This window comes from Anneissia japonica, unplaced genomic scaffold (assembly GCF_011630105.1).
Source record: "Anneissia japonica isolate Jap-2015-1 unplaced genomic scaffold, ASM1163010v1 scaffold1030_len608725_cov174, whole genome shotgun sequence".
Taxonomy (NCBI): Eukaryota; Metazoa; Echinodermata; class Crinoidea; order Comatulida; family Comatulidae; genus Anneissia; species Anneissia japonica.
Window position 1 is genome coordinate 55,014 of NW_022753996.1, and position 19,026 is coordinate 74,039.

General features: G+C 34.7%; 1 protein-coding gene across 6 annotated transcripts in view; it reads left to right on the forward strand.

Annotated features, from left to right (window-relative positions):
* The window catches only part of LOC117123012 (ankyrin repeat domain-containing protein 6-like), a 26,417-nt gene extending 8,289 nt beyond the window's left edge, over positions 1-18,128 (forward strand). Inside the window, exons 4-8 of one of the 6 annotated variants that reach the window (XM_033268801.1) lie at positions 2,746-2,841; positions 5,514-5,588; positions 6,877-7,036; positions 10,194-10,291; positions 13,854-14,263. In XM_033268801.1, coding sequence (XP_033124692.1) covers positions 2,746-2,841; positions 5,514-5,588; positions 6,877-6,894 — 189 coding nt within the window. In that variant the 3' untranslated portion in view covers positions 6,895-7,036; positions 10,194-10,291; positions 13,854-14,263. Of the gene's footprint in view, positions 1-2,745; positions 2,842-5,513; positions 5,589-6,876; positions 7,037-10,193; positions 10,292-10,883; positions 11,059-13,853; positions 14,264-17,004 lie in introns of those variants that run through there. The other 5 variants (XM_033268805.1, XM_033268803.1, XM_033268802.1 and 2 more) reach the window with 5 other exon arrangements.
* The last annotated feature ends 898 nt before the right edge of the window (positions 18,129-19,026 follow it).

Here is a 19,026-nt window from a genome sequence, read left to right on the forward strand (position 1 = left end):
ATATAAAGACAAAAAATGAGAGGTTCAACAGTAGCTTTGATTAGACATATTTATTACGATTTAGTTTCGTGCTACACATACATGGTGCAGCACTCTTCAGATAAAATAGTATAATGACTAAGATTATCACAGATTGATTAATTGTAAAGACTGAGTTGTTCAGCTGTATTTTAGCGAAGTGTTACTTTCTTGCACGTTCACTTCCTACATGTCATTTTAATTCAGTCATTGATGATCATAATAAAATCATTAACTTTGTTGTTGCTATGGCGTTTATGTTTGCTTTCTGTTGTGTGTTATAACAGTTGTTAAACTTTGTTTTCTTTCAAAAAGGCGTGCACACTCATTCTGAATGAATGTGTATATTGTGGTCCTATCCACTGCAAGATTGTTAATTAAAAATTAGCGTAACCATGGGGACGTGTACTTCTACTGTTATTTTCTCAATGAATAGGGCGTTTACAGTTAAAAGCCCTTGATTTTTTAGCAAGGTATTTCACGTTTAATTATGTTTCTAAGGTTGACAAAATCTTTGTTAAAATGGTGCAGTTTAGATGCCGTCGGAAATTTGAGAGCCAGACAAGGCCGAAAACCCTGTTATAAATATTTGATTAACGTTTTAACAGAATATTATGTTACAAAAAATCGAGACAACAACAAATATAACTTATTCTTTATTTCAAAAAATACAATTACAAATAATACTAGACATAAATGCAATACCGCTATTTTATCATCGAGAAGAAAAAACAAATTTTGTGGATGCTAGTAGAGCGTTTACGTTCAAAGGATGCCGCTGCTTATCACGCATGTGGGAAACCTACCAACGATGCTCATACGGCCGACTGTACACAAACACATGTATTGCTGTATTGAGTACTTGGCGGTCGTACGTCTGTGGTTTTAGTCCCAAGCCATGAGGAGATAACGCTCCACACCACCGAATTCCCAAAGAGTTTTTACTACACAAAACCATACACAGTACCGGCAGGCCAGATTCGATCGTACATGAATTCTTTGACATCTTTCACAGTCGCTATGAGGCCTATCTTCGGTGTACTTTTTAAAGAGGTTGCCCGTCAGGATGCACCCTATTTATTTTTGGTTGCCCGACGCAAATATTTGGTTGCCCCGGGACATCGAGCAGGTGATTCTGCGAGCCCTGAACTACTGTAGGCTACCCACTCTAATCATAAAGAACTGTTTTTCATAGCATTTGTTAATAATTGAGAAGTAATAGTAGTAGATAAATTAATATGTTTTCACTTTAATGTGATTTTGAAATAACAAAATATATAAAAAAAAATGTCTTTCATTGGAAATATAGTAACATAGATATTAGCCCTTTGAATATTCAATAATTGGATATATATCTTCCCTGTGATAGTTTTTTTTCCCTGTGATTGATGTTTTTTTATCAACCATGCACTGTCACATAAATCAAAATATGAAACTCAACAGTGTACTTTATCACAGTAATCGAGCCGCCGATTATTTACAGTCACTTTTTAATATTTTTATAGACAATGCAAAAAAAGGATTGCATGCACTTTATTGATGTCTATGGTTTAGGCAGGTGGCATTTCTAAAAGGCAAGAGTTGAAATTCGCCAAACCACCAGATGCTGCAATCACTTTATACAGTTGAACTTGCTTAAGTCGAATCCAAAATGACATTGAAAAATTGTTTGACTTTAGATATAATTTGGCTTACGGATTGTTAATGATTGGAAAACACAACAACTTGGCATGTAAAATAAGATTGACATATTTGAGTAAGGCAAAGTGGACTTATGCAAGTTTCAATCTCATCCTGATTTTCACCACGGTGACCAGTGCGAAGGTCAGGATCTGCATCTGCAGCCACTATTGAATCGTCTAATTCATCTTAATTTGTTTCCCTATGTGTTGTAGATTTATTAAATCATGATTATCTAGTTATCTAAGCTATGATTACTCTATTTAAATACAATTGAACCCCTCCTTTGGGACATTACTATTTAGGGGACCCCTCCCCCCATCAAGGGATACATGTTTATGCAAAATGAAGGGACTCTATTCAGGGGCGGATCCAGAATTTTTCAAACGGTGAGGGGGACAACAGTTTCAGGATACACGCGCCTCCAGTGCTACCTACTGGATTCGCCCCTGCTATTTTATTCTACTGCTAACCATGACAGGGACACTACATGATAAATTTAACACATATTCAACCCTTAAGAAGACACGATTTGTGCAAAGATAAGCCAAACCATTCACTCTTCGCAAAAATTTATTTTTATTTATTAATACAGGGTTAAACTGTATTAACATGAGAGCTATAAAATGGTTAAAAAGAATTATTTAAATCCAACATTCATTGTGAAGTTACAGGGGTTTAAACATACAGCTGTTATAGAACAATATTTGAGAAATCAGCCATCAAAGTTTACAATTTCAGGCATTTCTCATCAACCATCAATTAAATTGTTAAAATTGTTGTTTTAACATTGAAAATGAGGAAAATAAACAACATAGCATGGTGTATAAATATTATAAAGGATAGTTTAGTGCAATAAAGTACATTTCAAAATTTATAACATTGCAGCTTGTTTGTGACTCTTTTGGCTTGTTTGTTCCACATTTTCTTTTCCTATGGCAACAACTGTTAAAATCAGAGTTAACATCAAAATGTTAAAAAAAGTGCAACTTGAAGTACTTAATTGAAATTGCATAAAGATTAAATATCATTAATATTCCTCAACAGGATGGTGATACAGCTCTACATCTGGCTGCCTACAATGGCCATGCAAGCACATTAGAACTTCTATTAGATGCTGAGGCACAGGTTCTACAAAACAATGTAAGTAATTAGAAATATTAAATTGCAGAAATTTAAAGCAACGTACTATAGAATTGCTATGGGTACAAGCATGCACTCCAGTACGCTAACATTTTTATGCATGATCTTGAACTCAAATTTCTTAATTCATGCTCTGTTCGACCTTATCTTTATTTACGCTACATTGATGATATTTTTGTTATTTGTGACCGATGGAGAAAAATCTTTCCATGAGTTTTACACTTCATTTAATTCATTCTATCCATCTATCAAATTTACTATGGATATATCCAATGATTCTGTTAACTTTTTAGATACTACTGTTCAGATATGTAATGGCCGTCTCAATACTACTGTATACAAGAAACCCACAGACACACAAAAATATCTCCATGCTACAAGCGCTCATCCCAAGCATGTCACAAAATCCATAGTCTATAGTCAATCTCTTTGATACAACTGTATATGCTCTAATATGGTTGATAGAGACAAACACCTTTCAGACCTCGCTCATACATTCACCAACCTAAAGTACAACAGTGACGTCATTGAAGAACAGATGAACAGAGCCAAATGTATCCCACGCAAACCAAAGACTTGCTCTCCTACAATGATAAGACTCCTACCGCCCACTGTAACTTATCATCCAACACTCAGACCTATAAAACAGATCATTGACACAGCCTACAACCATTACTGCAAGATGATAGTTTAAAGGATATATTTCCAGATAAACCTATTTTTGCTCATAAACAGCCACCCAACCTGAAAAAACAGATAGTCAGAAACAAATTCAACCATAATGATAAACCTGGCACATTCCTATGTAATGCTAAAACATGCTAACTCTGTAGACGCATTGATTCCAGTGACACACTCATAGGACCTAACAACTACACTGTCAAGATCACAGGCACCCATATCTGTACATCATCCAACCTCATATATGCCGTTACATGCAATATCTTCCCCCGAGCGGTTTAAATATCTATCAAACAGGTTAAACATTAAGACAAAGAGCATAATCACACACAAAAACCTGTTGCTCAACGTTTCACTCTTCCAATGCCATAATATTAATAATCTTAAAGTTAAAGTTCTTATAAAAGATGGTAATTTAGAATAATCTTGAAAGGGAAATTGTAGAGCAAAATTATGTTACTAAACTTGACTGCATTAATTTAGGACTAACTATAAGGTATAATCTATTACCTGTTCTTGCATATAATTTGACTGCTTCTGTTTATTCCAATCTTTTGTTTCATCAGATTATATTATTGTTTTGTTTTTTTTTATTTGTGAAATATATTTTAGCTAATTACAGACTTTCTACTAGGAAAATTCTTGAATTAATTAATAGCCAATCTGTGGATATGGACATGGTATGATTATTTTTGTAATTTTTATATGCATTTATAGGTCAATAGAATACTTTCTCATTTTTAATTAAAGTCCAATAGCTAAGGTATAAAAAGTAAGCATTTAAATATAAACATTGTTTGTTTGATAACCAATTTTTCTTATCCACCCACGTATTCATTCATTCATTCATCCATCCATCCATCCATCCATCCATATATCTTTTATTTCATTTTTATTTAGAAAAGAGTCTCAGTACAATCCATACATACATAAAAATAAAACAGTACTGAAACTATTTAAACTTGGAAACTATAGCTTGGTTGGCAGCTAAGAAATCAAATAATATTCAAATTAGATTTTGCTGCTTACTGTAATAGATAAATAATAACAACAGTGCTTGATAATTTGCAGACCTGATTTGTGTAGATTTTTGGCCAGATCTCAGTGAAAATTTAAAAACTACTCCTTCAATTAAAGTTCGTAGTACGCCACAAGTTTTCACACTGAATTCACTTTGTATTGTTATTGCTGCGAAGCAGCCAATTCATATTCTTGACAGCAATTTGACCTCTGAAAGGTCATTGTTTGTCAAAAATCAATCGTCTGAGACAACTGAAAAGCGGAGTTTCCTTCTTTCGTTCTCCCGGGTAAAATCAATTACTTAAGGCGACGTTTGTAGACTAACCTACACGTACCAACGTCGGCATGTCGCGACGCTGGAGTACTATTCAGCGTTTTTACTATATTTCTAGGTTTCCTATTTCTACGTTTAATCGGCTCATGTCTCAGCCACAATATTTTGAGGACAATATTCTACGATCGGACTACGATCGATAGCGACAAATAAACAGTGCCAAAAATGCTCCCATTTTGTAATAAATTGCACTATCTTGGAAACGGGGGATCGTTTTCTGGCTAAGGGGGTTCGCTGGCAAAAGGGGGGGTTCGCTGAAAAAGGGGGGTTCGCCCGAACCCCTAAAAACCCCCCTGGCTACGGGCCTGCTAATGGTGCAATGTTGCAATGAAACAAATTATAGAACACTGTATTTAAATGTGTAACTAAAAATATCATGTACTGGTATACTGTCTTAATATTATAATGAAGGTATAATCTCATATTTTAATAATATCATGATCAATTATGGAATTTAGTTTTGCAGGTATTGTACAGGTAATTTATAGGTTTTTAATTCTTGATTATATAAGGCTCTGTTACATTAGTAATTCATACCAACAACCATTCTATTTATTTATGATGACCTAATGGATACAACATATTACATTAATAATAACCATTCAATTTTTTTTTGCTTTCATCTAACACAATTAAGAACAGCGAAACTGTTGTTGACTTATATGAACGGCATGAGTGTGAAGCATATGACGATACAAGTAAATATTGCAAGGTTAGTAAATTAAATGTACTCTAATACTAAAAACAACAGTAGATTATTTTTTACTGAGTAGTAGTTATACATATATTGCAAATTATATCATTTATTAATATATTAACTTATTAAATTAAAATTGTTTTAATTAAAAAGATTAATTAAGTAGATCCCATTTTGACAGTTTGTAGTATACATGTGGGTTGGTAGTCTTCTTCTAAATGTACTGGTTTTGCTATTATGAAATTCTATTTTAATTTATATTTCTACAAACTTGGATGAATTTATTCAATAATATAAATTATTATTATGTTTTGAGTTAATTATCAATTTAACTGATGTTACCGAACACGAATCTACCGGCTTTTTGGGACAATGGATCTTATTTGGTAACAGAGCTCTTTGTACTGAAAAAAAAACAACCACCATACAAGACAGACATAAAAGAAACAACCATAAGTAAAAGATAACCGAAAAAACCATGAGGCTTATTTCTTAAACAAGATTGAAACAAAAAAGGTTTTATAATATCAGAATTAGAATCAAATTTATTATTCTTTGTCCCCATGGAAATTACATTGATTGCTTAGAGCTCTTAACATTTGTACATACAATACTGTAGAATAAAGTTCTGACATAGGCCTACATAAAGACAGAGATACTGGACTTACTTATCTACATAATATTTAAAGAGCATACATTTGAACATGATATACCTAATAGTTTGGTATTTTGTATAAAAGCACACAAAAAGTCTACAAAAGTGGCACAAGCATAACACACAATTATTGGAAGTGTTTAAAATAATATGATTTTAACAGTGGCAATAAATAATTACCGGTAAATAATTTTATATATTATAAAAATGCTTAACATTAATTTAGTGTTTGTGCTGACGACAGTGCCTTGTTGGTGTCAGGGAAACCGTCAGCATATCGCTGATACATCGACTTAAAAGTTAGCTTCCTGTAGACTATAGATAGTAAAGTTCTCGCTTCACATTGGCAAAACAGAAGCTACCATTTTGTTTGGGACTAAACAAACAAAAAAAATGCTTTTTCATTGTAATGGATCGAGAACCAATTGCCACAAAATGTAAAACAATGAACACACATACACACAATTACTATTTAGTCAGTGCCAACGCAGGAACAATTTAGACAGACGTTAGAGAAATTAGATCTAATTTTGTTTTGTTTTTGCAATTGTACTATAATTTTTTGCTGCCCATGCTGCCCCATACACAAGAAGGCCATTACCAGTTCAAAGTTGCTGATTATGTCTATTTTGCTGTACACTTTTCCAGACGTTCCTGAGGAGATAATTCTTCGTGGAGAGGTAGCAATAGAAAACTTCAATACATCAATAGAAGATGGAGGGAAATAACTGTGTAATGTCAAAATCATGGTGCTTGGGGACGAACATGTTGGGAAAACTTGCATTACCAATCAACTAGTTCAAAAACCGTGAGTTTAATATTTTACTTTTAACAAAAAACAAAAACAAGTGAATTAACTCAACTGTGAAAGACCTTTTCATACTTCCTGAGTCCATCCATAGTTTTATTATCAAGTTAAAAAATAATAGCTCACCTGGTCTTGATGGCATATATGCTAGAACCCTCAAACCTATAGCAGATGTCATTTCTTATTCTCTTGCCAATTTATTTAACCTGATCCTTTCGGTTGGTATCGTCCCCACTGCATGGAAAACCTTGCGTGTTTCCCCCATATATAAAGGTACAGGTGACAAAAAGGACATCAAAATGTATCAGCCAATTGCTCTAACATCTGTCATCTGTAAAGTTTTGGAGCGCCTTATTTATAATCATGTCTATAATTGCCTTGAATCTAATTCCATTATCTCACCTTTTCAATTTGGTCAATTTGTTTTCAACTCTCTTGACCCAAGTTTATTATCTTGGGCCAAAGAACTTGACAAAGCTAAACTTTGCAGTATTCATGCCGTATTCTTAGATTTGAGTCTAAGGCTTGACAAAGTGAGTCATCACACTCTCTTATCTAAGTTACACGCCATAGGTTTCCTGAGGCAACTGTGGTCTTGGACCAAACACTCCCTAAACCGATCTCTCTGTGTCCATTTTCAAGGCTGTATTTCAAATTTTGTTACCGTGACGTGGAGAACATTAGGGCTCCATACTAGGACCTTTACACTTTGTAACTAATCACTTAATTTCCTCAATTTCTACCGGTACGTCAATGTTCTTATATGCAGACGACTCACTTATCTACAGACCCATCCGATGCGCCAACATTTTTCATTTAAAAAAAAAAATTTTTTAATAGCATGACACTTAATTGCAGCAAATTTAAAACCATGTGTATCACCAGAAAGAAAAATATCCATACAATTATACCATGAATTTTACCCCTCTGTCTTTAGTTACGACCACGCATAAATACCTTGAAGTTACATCCGACCTTAAATTAATATTTATTTTAAGTTGGGGATTTTAGACGTTTAATTAAATTAAGTGTGCACAGTAGTTTTGAAGTATGCAACTTAAATATTGAAAACATTGAAACAGTCCGAAGAAACTTCACTCGCTTTTTTTGAAAAACTCCACGATTCCCACACCAAACCGGATACATTCAATATACTGATCGTCTTACATTTGTTTTTATTTCATTGGAGTGACATCACTACCCCACACGTATACCAGTATTTTGCTTTGGGTGGGATATGTGTGTCATTTGATTTCAGTGGAGTGCATCTACCCCACACTTATAGTTCGCTTGGTGGGATGTGTGTGTCATTTGATTTCAGTGGAGTGCATTACTACCCCCAACTTATAGTTTGCTTGGTGGGTCATTTGATTGAAGTGGAGTGATATCACTACCCCACACGTATAGTTCTCGTAGGGTGGGATATGTGGGCCATTTGCTTTCAGTAGAGTGACATTGCTACCCTGCATGTATAGAGTTCGCTTAGGGTGGGATATGTGGGGCACTTGATTTCATTAGTCTGACATCACTAAACCTGCATGTGTGGTTTGCTTAGGGTGGGATATTTTTTTTTTTTTTTCATTCCTGATGATGACATAATTAATGTCGAAATATTGAATCCCAACACGATGGCGTGTATTTCAATACTTGGAGTATGTATTATACTTTCTTATCTGGGATATGTGGGTCATTTGATTTCAGTAGAGTGACGTTACTACCCCAGATGTATACTTCGCTTAGGGTGGGATGTGTGGCTCATTTGACTTCAGTGGAGTGACATCACTACCCCGCATGATTTGCTTAGGGTGGAATAATTGGTCATTTGACTTCAGTAGAGTAATGTCAGTATTCCATAATGCATGGTAGTTACCATTTTATGATTTTATTTTGTGCCTGAATTATTTCTGTAGATATTAGCCTAGTGGCACTCATAGCAATAAAAAAGAATTAAAATAAATTTTAGTATATTGAGTAGGAAATTTTTGTGGAATTTTCATAAAAATTCATAAAATATTTTTAGGCATATTTTAACAATCTTCCATGGAATAAAACTTACGACTAGTTAACATGAAAATAGTCAGATATTTATCATATTGATTAATTCCAAGTCTAATCACATTGGTGTTCTTCCCCACTAAAATGCTTAGACAATTTGAAGTGATAACAAATTGTGCATATACAGAAATATAAAAAGAAATTCTTTTTTCACTGCCTCATGCTAATATTTCTTTTTGGAATGTTTGTAAAAAAAAAGAAGAAAAGTATATACCACTATATAATATTGGAAATTTTAGAAGAAGAACTAGTATATACCACTATGAAATTCTAACAATATTATATAAATAAAAGATTTTTTAAAAAGACAACAAATTCATGGTTCTGAGCTGTCATAGTACAATAGCAATATACCTTGAACATACACACCATGTAAGCCACACACTATAGGCAGCATGAGGGCCTATCACTACAGTACAAGCTAACACATTTGCTGGTTTGACTGGATACACTTGAATTTTGGATGTGTCTAATAATAATCTTGTCTCCTTATAAAGACAAAAAGATAAATTTACTTAAATATAAAATTTTATTTTCTGTAGTAAAGATATAAGATGAATATTAAGTATATAAATCTTGATAACCATGTATCTTTTGGCCTATTCAATCCTTTATATTTTACTTATCCATCATACAATCACTAGGACTGCTGTGCATGGTCTTTTTACAATATAACTTTTTACAGTAAATACCATAGACTCCAGGTGCACATACCATGATTCGTTGGATTAAAAAATGTCTGGACTCTTGCAGACTATAGGAATCTATATTTAAACTATGCTGTGCAGTACTATGTGGAGTGACGTATTAATTTCAAGACACCATTTTATGGAATAAAATTTTTTTTTTAATGATTTTTTTTTTTTTTTAAATCAAATTTGGCACTGTATATGCAAAAGGCAGTGTGGCAACAGTTCATCCTGTGTGAGCCAAAGCCGGTGAAAGGATGCATCTGGTCACTTGTCTGCTTGTAACAAATGACGACCACAAGATTCTTCTACTACTGGTTACATTTTTTTGAAAAATGGTGGTAGGATGCTTCTGTATTATGTAAATTCACATTTTATTGTTTATTAAATTATATAATATTCTTTTGTTTAAGCTTTAATCAACATGAACCAAGCACTGACGGCATAGTAATATCTAAGCTTTGTCGTATCAAAGCTAATGATACATGGACAGTCATTTCTAAAGAAGAAGGTTAGTACTTACAACAACAAAAAATAAAATTAAATATATGAAAAAATATGTTTAAATAATACAAATAGTAAGGTGATTTTTGATTAAATTTTTTGTCTATTCAAAATGCTGAACTTTTGCTACTCTGTATAAGAACTGTACAAGAAATACATACAAACAATAAATTGTACCAATACAAAAGCTTGAGTCTCTCCCCCCCCCCACCAAACAGGACAAGGCCCCCTTCCCATTGAAAAGAGCTCGTCAGGCAGTCAGAGTAAAAAAGATATAAAGATAGGCCCACACCAAGCCAACACATGTCTGAGAGTGTCATTTCAAGCCACCAAAAGGTTGCTATTCTTAAATCTCATTTGGGCGGGGAACACCCCTCTCAAACCCTTCCCCCAGCTCAGGCCTACAAGCCAAGTCCCCCTGTCGGACAGCTCAGCCCCCCAGAAAATATCCTAGAGCCGCCACTGTGTATCCCGCTGTGTATACATACAGGTCTCTCTCTATTAAAGACCCCTCCAATGAAAGACTACCTTCAATTAAAGACTGTTTTTCTGTGGTCCCAAATTAACAACTCTTTATCTTTATTATTCTACTGTATTAGAGATGAAAACTACCAAAGACAGTGAAATCCTGGTCTCAAAAGTGGTCTTTAATTGGAGGAAGACCTGTATAATAAATGCATCAACTGTTTACGTTTATTAATATATCGTAAAGCTTGGTTCCCACTTGCAGGAAACCTGCTGCAATGCAACCTACGCAACGCAACGTAAGGAAATGCTCTTGCAGTAATTTTTACTTTACAGAAAGTTGCATTTGCACAAGTTACATGATGCAACTTAACAAGATGGATACGGTTTCTCACTAGTCGCCGTGTAAACGCAATGATTTCCATGGGAAGCCTTCAAAAGCCGTTATTAAATTAGCATTCATTGTAGGGCTACTAATGTATTCTAGGGTGAGACTGGGCTGTTTTCCATGTCTATTTCTTGAATACTTACCTGGATAAACCGACAAATGCTTAAGTTTCCTTTGAAACTTACCTCTTGAGCATAAAAGAAAATAATGGACTCGCCTTAGCTCACCTATGTACGCCCTGCGTGAATGAACAATATCCTCTTTTCCTTCTCGCTTTTGTCTTGTATTATAGATGTGTGAAAGCTTGCCTATTATGTAAAGTTGTAATGCTTCCTGTAGCCATGGCAGCGCTGAAGCCGACCTGTTCTGAATATTACTTATAGCTGGGTTATGCCTGTTTAATGCTTTAAAGTTAATTGAGTTTTGCTTTTCAGCTGTAATAATAGGCCTCTCGAAGAAAATATAATAAATAGATTATGCCTAGGTCCGTTTAATAAATATACATTTTACACTTATTTACTGTAATTATTAACATAAATACTGCACCTAGGCTGTATTTTAAAAGATAATATTTTATTATTATTTTATTAAATTGGCATATTAAATTAAATATACAGTACATTTTTTGCCTAATGTTTAATTGCAAATTGTATGACATTTTTATGTTTTTGTAAATCTAGGATTTAAATCTTGTTTATGCAGATCTGTATAACAAATGACTAAAATATATTGCCATAACATAATATGATTACTGTACATTAAAACAACCAAAATAAAAAGCTAAAATCAGAGTCAAACATAGAGTGCTAGACTCAGACAAATTTTTAAATCCATGTAATATCAAGAGTGGCGCCCGTATTTGCCTACGGGTGGTGTTGGGAGGTGTGTAGTGTCAGATGTCCCCAACAAAAAAGGTGGGCGTGGTAGGACATCGCTCAAAATTTCTCAAAAGTGTTCCAGTGGGTGAAATCCCCCTCCCAAGTATGACAATTTAGGGGTTTAAATTTCTTATTTAATCGATTATAGTCTACTACAGTAGTTAATGTTTAATTACAAATTGTATGACATTTTCATGTTTTTGTAAATCTAGGAATCACATTTTGTTTACGCAGATCTGTATAATAACAAGGGCTGAATATATTTCCTTAACATTTATTACATACTGTACATCAAGGCCAACATTAAAAGCTAAAATGAGAGTCAAACAGAGAGTGCTAGATTCAGAAAAATATTTGAATAAATGTAATATCAGAGGGTGGCCCAGGATTTTTCCGACTGGGTAGGGGGTGGGGAGGAAAAATAGTGAGCGTGGTCGGATCTCGCGAAAGTGTTCCAGGGAGGCGAGCCCCCAAAATATTTGACAATTAATGGGTTTCAAATTCTTATATATGTAATCGATTTTAGAGGCTACTAATTAGGCCTATGTAGAAAATACATAATTGTTGTTCTTCCCGATGACTTGTGGTTTATCTCCCTGACGGGGGGAGATCTTCCCTGACGGGGGGAGATCTCCCCCCTGCCCCCTCCTCACCAGGCTTCACCCTGATTGAAGAATGGTTGGGTAAGATGCGTTGCATATTGTTATAAATAATAATGTTTACAGTATTTTATGCCATTCAGTAGAAGAGCACCGTAAGTGGTTCTATTAAAACTAGGCTATAGGCTTAACTAGGCTATAGGCTTGGCTAGGCCAGGCCAGGCTATGATAGGTTTTATGATAGGATAGGCTATGATAATAATAATAGTAATAATAGCAGCATGCATTATTGATAACAACCAATAATAATTATTAATTGGCAATGACTAGGGCGATGGCAACGGTCTAAGACAACAGAAAACTCATTAAAAAATGTAAACATGAAGCACTACAACTACATATCCAACAGTTAGAGCATGTGTTGCGGCGCTTGTGTTGCGAAAAGTTGAATCGATTCAACTTTTTGCAAACAACGCAAAGACGATCCGCAAACAACTCAAAAGTTGAGTACCGTTGATGTTGCGTTTCGTAGCCAAGTCTGCGTCGTCGGTTCCCACTTAGAAGTCACATGGTCTGCGTCGTTGTGTTGCGTCCTAATGGGAACCAAGCTTTAAACCTCAAATTGAAGGCCAATGGGCTTAATCTCAGGAAGAAGCCCATCTCGAAATGAAGCCCCTTCCTTAGTTTGTAAAAATAAACTCGGAAAAAAGCTTATCTCTAGATAGCATGACATACGTTGTACTGTACATGAATTTCAAAGAGACAAAAATAAATTTAAAACATGCTTGGTTTATACAGTGGTTTAGGTGATATAAAGCTGGTTATCATGATACAGACTGATTTATTGTTTCCCTATTTATTGTTTTATAGTTGTAATTCCCAAAATTCACCTGTCTCTTATACACATCTAGATGTGTATAAGAGACAGCCCTCTTTACTTGGCAAAAGTAGCCTTGAAAAGCAGCCCATCCAAAGTTTGCCCAGGGCTTCAATTCGAGGTTTTACGGTATAATTATAATTTTTGAAACAAGTAAAGTGTTTGCTTATATGATGTGACATAGTCTTTAATAAATTCGTCATATAATTAGCCTAACTTTGTATATTCCTTTTAATAATATAAATTAAAGTTAATAAAACACTGTTGTAGTTTGATTTTAAGTTTGTTTCATTTATTATATTTTACTCATGAAGCTGATCATCAAATTAAGTGTTAAAGGTGGTACATATTTTTTTTTACAGGACAAGCCAAACAGCTGCATAAAGAAGCACTTATTGAATCCTTTGTAGACACATCACTAAAAAGCAAGGTAATTTTATTAATTCAAGCCGTAAACTATTAAACACTGTAGGCTATATTTACCGCTTTTCAAAATCAAATGGTATCTCAAGAAAATAGGCATTTTACAAATAGGGCCTTAGATTAACTGTTATCCCTTTCCTTTTGAAGTTATCTGCACTCAAATTAGCCGCGAAATTTTTTTGTGATATTCGAGGTCGCCCTGCGTCCATATGAGTGGGTATATACACCTTATATTACAGATATATTATCTATGTGTAGTTGTCTCTAGCCACATGCAAGCGCAGGCTGAGTAAAATCAATTAAAAATGAATGGCATATATTCAAAGTTGGGGCCAGATCTATAAAAGTGAAAAACGCCAATATTTCTCAACAACGGATCGTCATCATGTGGACAGTTAAAATCTTTTCTTAAATTTATCCCAGTTAATCAGATATATTAGAAATATATAAAGCGGCTATTTTGAGTGTAGATAACTTCAAAAGGGAAGGGATGACGGTTAATCTAAGGCCATATTTGTGAAATATGGTAAAAAATAAGTTGGAATACCAAGTTTGACCTTGATAGCTATTACCAATCCCAAGTTATGAGCTTCTAAAGTAGAAGTAAATTGCGTTTGCACATCTTGAAGAACCACGCCCCTTTTTTGAGGAGTCAATATCTTGGAAACTACATATCCTATAAGGCTAATTTTTTTTTGTTTTGTTTTTTTTTGTTTTTCATATAATGGATCATTTTTATGGAGTTTCATCAAAATTTGAGACAGTCATACAGGAATTTTTTTTAAATCTGGTTGATTTGACATGGAATGACCCTACAATAGGTCAAGGTCAGAATGTACCATTTCCGGTCACTATTTGAATATTTTTTTCATTAAGACAAATATAAACATGAATCTCCTGAACAATTTGCAATCAATTGTGAATCCTGTGACCAGTAGTTACCGAGATATGACAATACAAGGTCAAAGGTCAAACTTTCAAAAATCACATTTCCTGCCATTTTTGGAGAAAAAGTTGTATTACAACAAATAGGAACATGCATATTGTGAACAGTTTGAGACCAAAATCAAGTCTCTCTGACCAGTGGTTATCGAGATACAAGCGTCCAAATCAACAGGCGGCCATTTTGAAAAACTCCCCCAGGCGGGACTTTTCCCCCCATATCTGGGAGGTATATAGGAGCTATATTTTATCTAAATTGGTCCATCTTGCCAAATCCATCGAGAAAAAAAGGTATCCTAAAATTAGTCACGGATCTCATGAAAATGACTCTACTAGATGATTAAAGATTAAGGATGAATGATTGAGAATGGATGGCTGATTAATAGATGATGGATGATTGTGGAAGGATGGCATATTAATGGATGATAGATGATTGAGGAGGGATGCCTGTTTAACAGATGATTGAAGATTGAGGATGGATGATTTAGAATGAATAACTGATTAATAGATTATCGATGATTGAGGATGGATGGCTGATTAATAAATGTTGGATGATTTAAAATATATGATTAACAGATGATTAAAGATTGAGGATGGATGGCTGATTAATAGATGATGGATGATTGAGGATTGATGGCTGATTAGTAGATGATGGATGAGTGAGAATTGAAAATTGAGGATTGATTGACAATAAAAATTATACCTTTAATAATTATAATAATAATAATTCTCTAATAATAATTAATGAAGTAAAGTTTGATATTTTTATTTTTTATATGAATATTTAGGATGTAGGATCCAAATCATCCGAAGCTGGAAGGCTATTCCTTGTACCCTGTCTCTTTAATGACTTCAAGCGTAAATCTCATAAGCTTGTGGAAAAAAGCTTTCCCATGATACATTTCTACATCAACTTCCAAGGGTTCCTTCCCAGCGGACTCTTCCATAAGGCACTCGTTAGGATTATTGCCTGGTCTCAGGATCAAGGAGATCTGCCACTATATCGCAAGAGTGTAGAGTTCTATGTAGATCATGCTCATGACATGGTCTTGCCACTTGACAAGCCTATGGTTGAGGTGAATACTTGTTTTTAGGGAACCTGTCAAAACAAACCAACATGAAATCGTGAAGGCGAAGTTGGGGATTAAACCTAAAATTAATCGCATTGCGTTGCCTACCCGATGTTTAGATTGTATCTCGATTTGTGGGATATTCCATGTCAATGAATATGGTGCATGGTGCAATCGACAACAAACGTGTTTTAATCACCGAGAGCAACCAAGCATTAACCAAAACAGCATGTGTGTTGTTGTGTCGCAGCAGAATGGAGGACTTTACCAACCCTATGATTATGTATATGATTATATGGGCCAGTCACCATTGGCTAAGTAATAAACGTCATAATAGTCTGATTGCGTAACTCTTTCAAAGTGATAATGTACGGTATATTGCTTTATATAAAATCAGAACGTCGTATTTATTTTTTTCGTAATTTATTACTCAGTTCAGTATATTCAAATCAGAACTACCAACGCGAGTCAACGGAATGTGCGTGCATGATAAAAAAAAGTGTGTTGGGGTCAACAACTCACTGATAACGTGAAGTGAATGTAAACAACATACAGTATAATAATTTAGCGCTCTTACTCTGGAAAGAACACATAGGCCTAAAAGTCCGTGTGTAATTTTATGTATACATTTTGTATTATATGTGTATAATTATGTATTGTGTATGTGCTGTCTCTTATACACATCTAGATGTGTATAAGAGACAGCCCTACAATAGGTCAAGGTCAGAATGTACCATTTCCGGTCACTATTTGAATATTTTTTTCATTAAGACAAATATAAACATGAATCTCCTGAACAATTTGCAATCAATTGTGAATCCTGTGACCAGTAGTTACCGAGATATGACAATACAAGGTCAAAGGTCAAACTTTCAAAAATCACATTTCCTGCCATTTCTTTTTCCTGTTTCAAATACAATTTAACTGCTGACATTGTTTTTTTACTGCCAATTGTATTTTCATGAAATTATTTTTGATATGCCTAACACCTTCACACGATTATAGAAATAATGTAAATATTTTAAAAACTTTTTTACCTGAGCAAACTAATCAATACCACTTTGTTTGTATCCTTCAGGTGATAGATAACGCCATCGAAAGGTTGGGTGGGTACTGGGAAGGGACCAAATTTGATGGATTTGCGCTAAACGTAAGCCACGAAAAGTCGACGGATAAGTTTGGGCCTTACGAAGACTATGGAGAGGTGTATCGCCTACTTAAAGGGTCATTAAGACAGCTGCAGCACCAGCGAGAAGTTCTGGAGGAACTGAAATTCGGGTGTAAACACACAAAACGCGATATCTGTGAAACCACTTTTGTAAAATGCACAGATAATGGATGCCACCACTGCACATCCAACCCAGTTGTGGCTGTTAAGACCATTGATGTGATTTGCCAACAAGGCCCTATGATTCAACTAACTCTGGATGAATATTACGAAGGTCATTACATGACCTTTCTTGATCAATTAACTGTTGACAAGCCTGCCTATTGACTAATGGGTGTTGGCAGATGCCATATATGTCCAGAATACACATTTGCATCAGAGTCAGACAGAAAGAGGCACATGTCAATGATACTTAGATAAAAGGGCATCAGATTGAACGTGTAACTCAACATTTCGCTACGTATGTTTAATTCATCGCATTTTTATGCTTCCTATTTTTTAATGTTGTAACATATGCCCATGATGAAGTCCTGGATTGGTCTGAAATAGCAGGCAGGAATACTAATTCCGAGGTACTCTGTTGTATTTTTTTTATGCCATATTTGTTTCTCATATTTTAAATGTTGTACCCTATGGCCATGACGAAGTCCTGGATTGATCTGAAATAGCAGGCAGGAATACTTATTCCGAGGTACTCTGTTGTATTTTTTATGCCATATTTGTTTCTCATATTTTAAATGTTGTACCCTATGGCCATGACGAAGTCCTGGATTGGTCTGAAATAGCAGGCAGGAATACTTATTCCGAGGTACTCTGTTGTATTTTTTTATGCCATATTTGTTTCTCATATTTTAAATGTTGTACCCTATGGCCATGACGCTCTGTTGTATTTTTGTATATCCCATTGTTTGTTTCTCATTTTTTGAAGTCCTGGATTGGTCTTATTATATAGCAGGCAGTAATCGTTATTATTGGGAGAATGCCTCATTTATGAAGAGCGTCAGTAAATAAAATGTAGACCCCCACAGTATGAATTTGTGTTTGCCTTATGATTTTTATTGTTTGCTATTAGTGCAGGGCATTTTTGTTCTAATACAATATAATAATTACTCAGTTTAAAACTATTTCTTCCATGGTTTTATACAAATTTTTTTTTTGAAAAATTGAGACTTCTAGATGGCCGGATAGGGCTGGGATGGGAAAACTAGGCCTATTTTATTTGGTTTTTTTTTGGGTCCGACTGCCCAACGACTGTGGCCGATGGGGGATTAAGCCCCCTGCTCCCGCTGCTTTACATAACAATAATGAAATCTTGCTATTTATCACTTGCACCAGGGAGTTGTATGAAAACTCCCTGCTTACTCTTACCGCATATATACAGTAGTATAGGTCTCCATGGTTACGTTAATTGTTAACTGACAGCCATGCCCATTCGTGCAGAACGAGCAAGTTTGCAGAGTGATGAATGAACCGCCAAAGTGCGCAAGACAAAGATAAAACAAGATTTTCAAAACAAGTTTAACGGCTAGCCTTTTTAGTTCCTATGCATGTAATGCAATAGGAACTATTGTAATCACTCTTGCTATTTCCTATGTTTTTTATTGTGTGTAGTGTGTATGTGTGTGTAGACATTTATGCAAATGCGCATGCGTCAAAGAAAAGTTTTCCGACATTTTGTTTTACATCGCGATGCGAAGATCGATGTGAAGTTTCTGCAGAGTTCAGTCAGGGCTCACGCTAACCGACCAGAATGTCGGCATGGAATAAACTATTTTGGTTTTTTGAAAAAAACCATCTGCTGTAAGCATAGGTATTTTGAAGAAGGCCTAAAATAAAACTAAAATGTTTTAATACTTGCTGAAATACATCGTTTCTTCATTTAGATCTCCATTTTTCACTTAGTCCATGCGACGTTTTTTCCTGTTGTATACG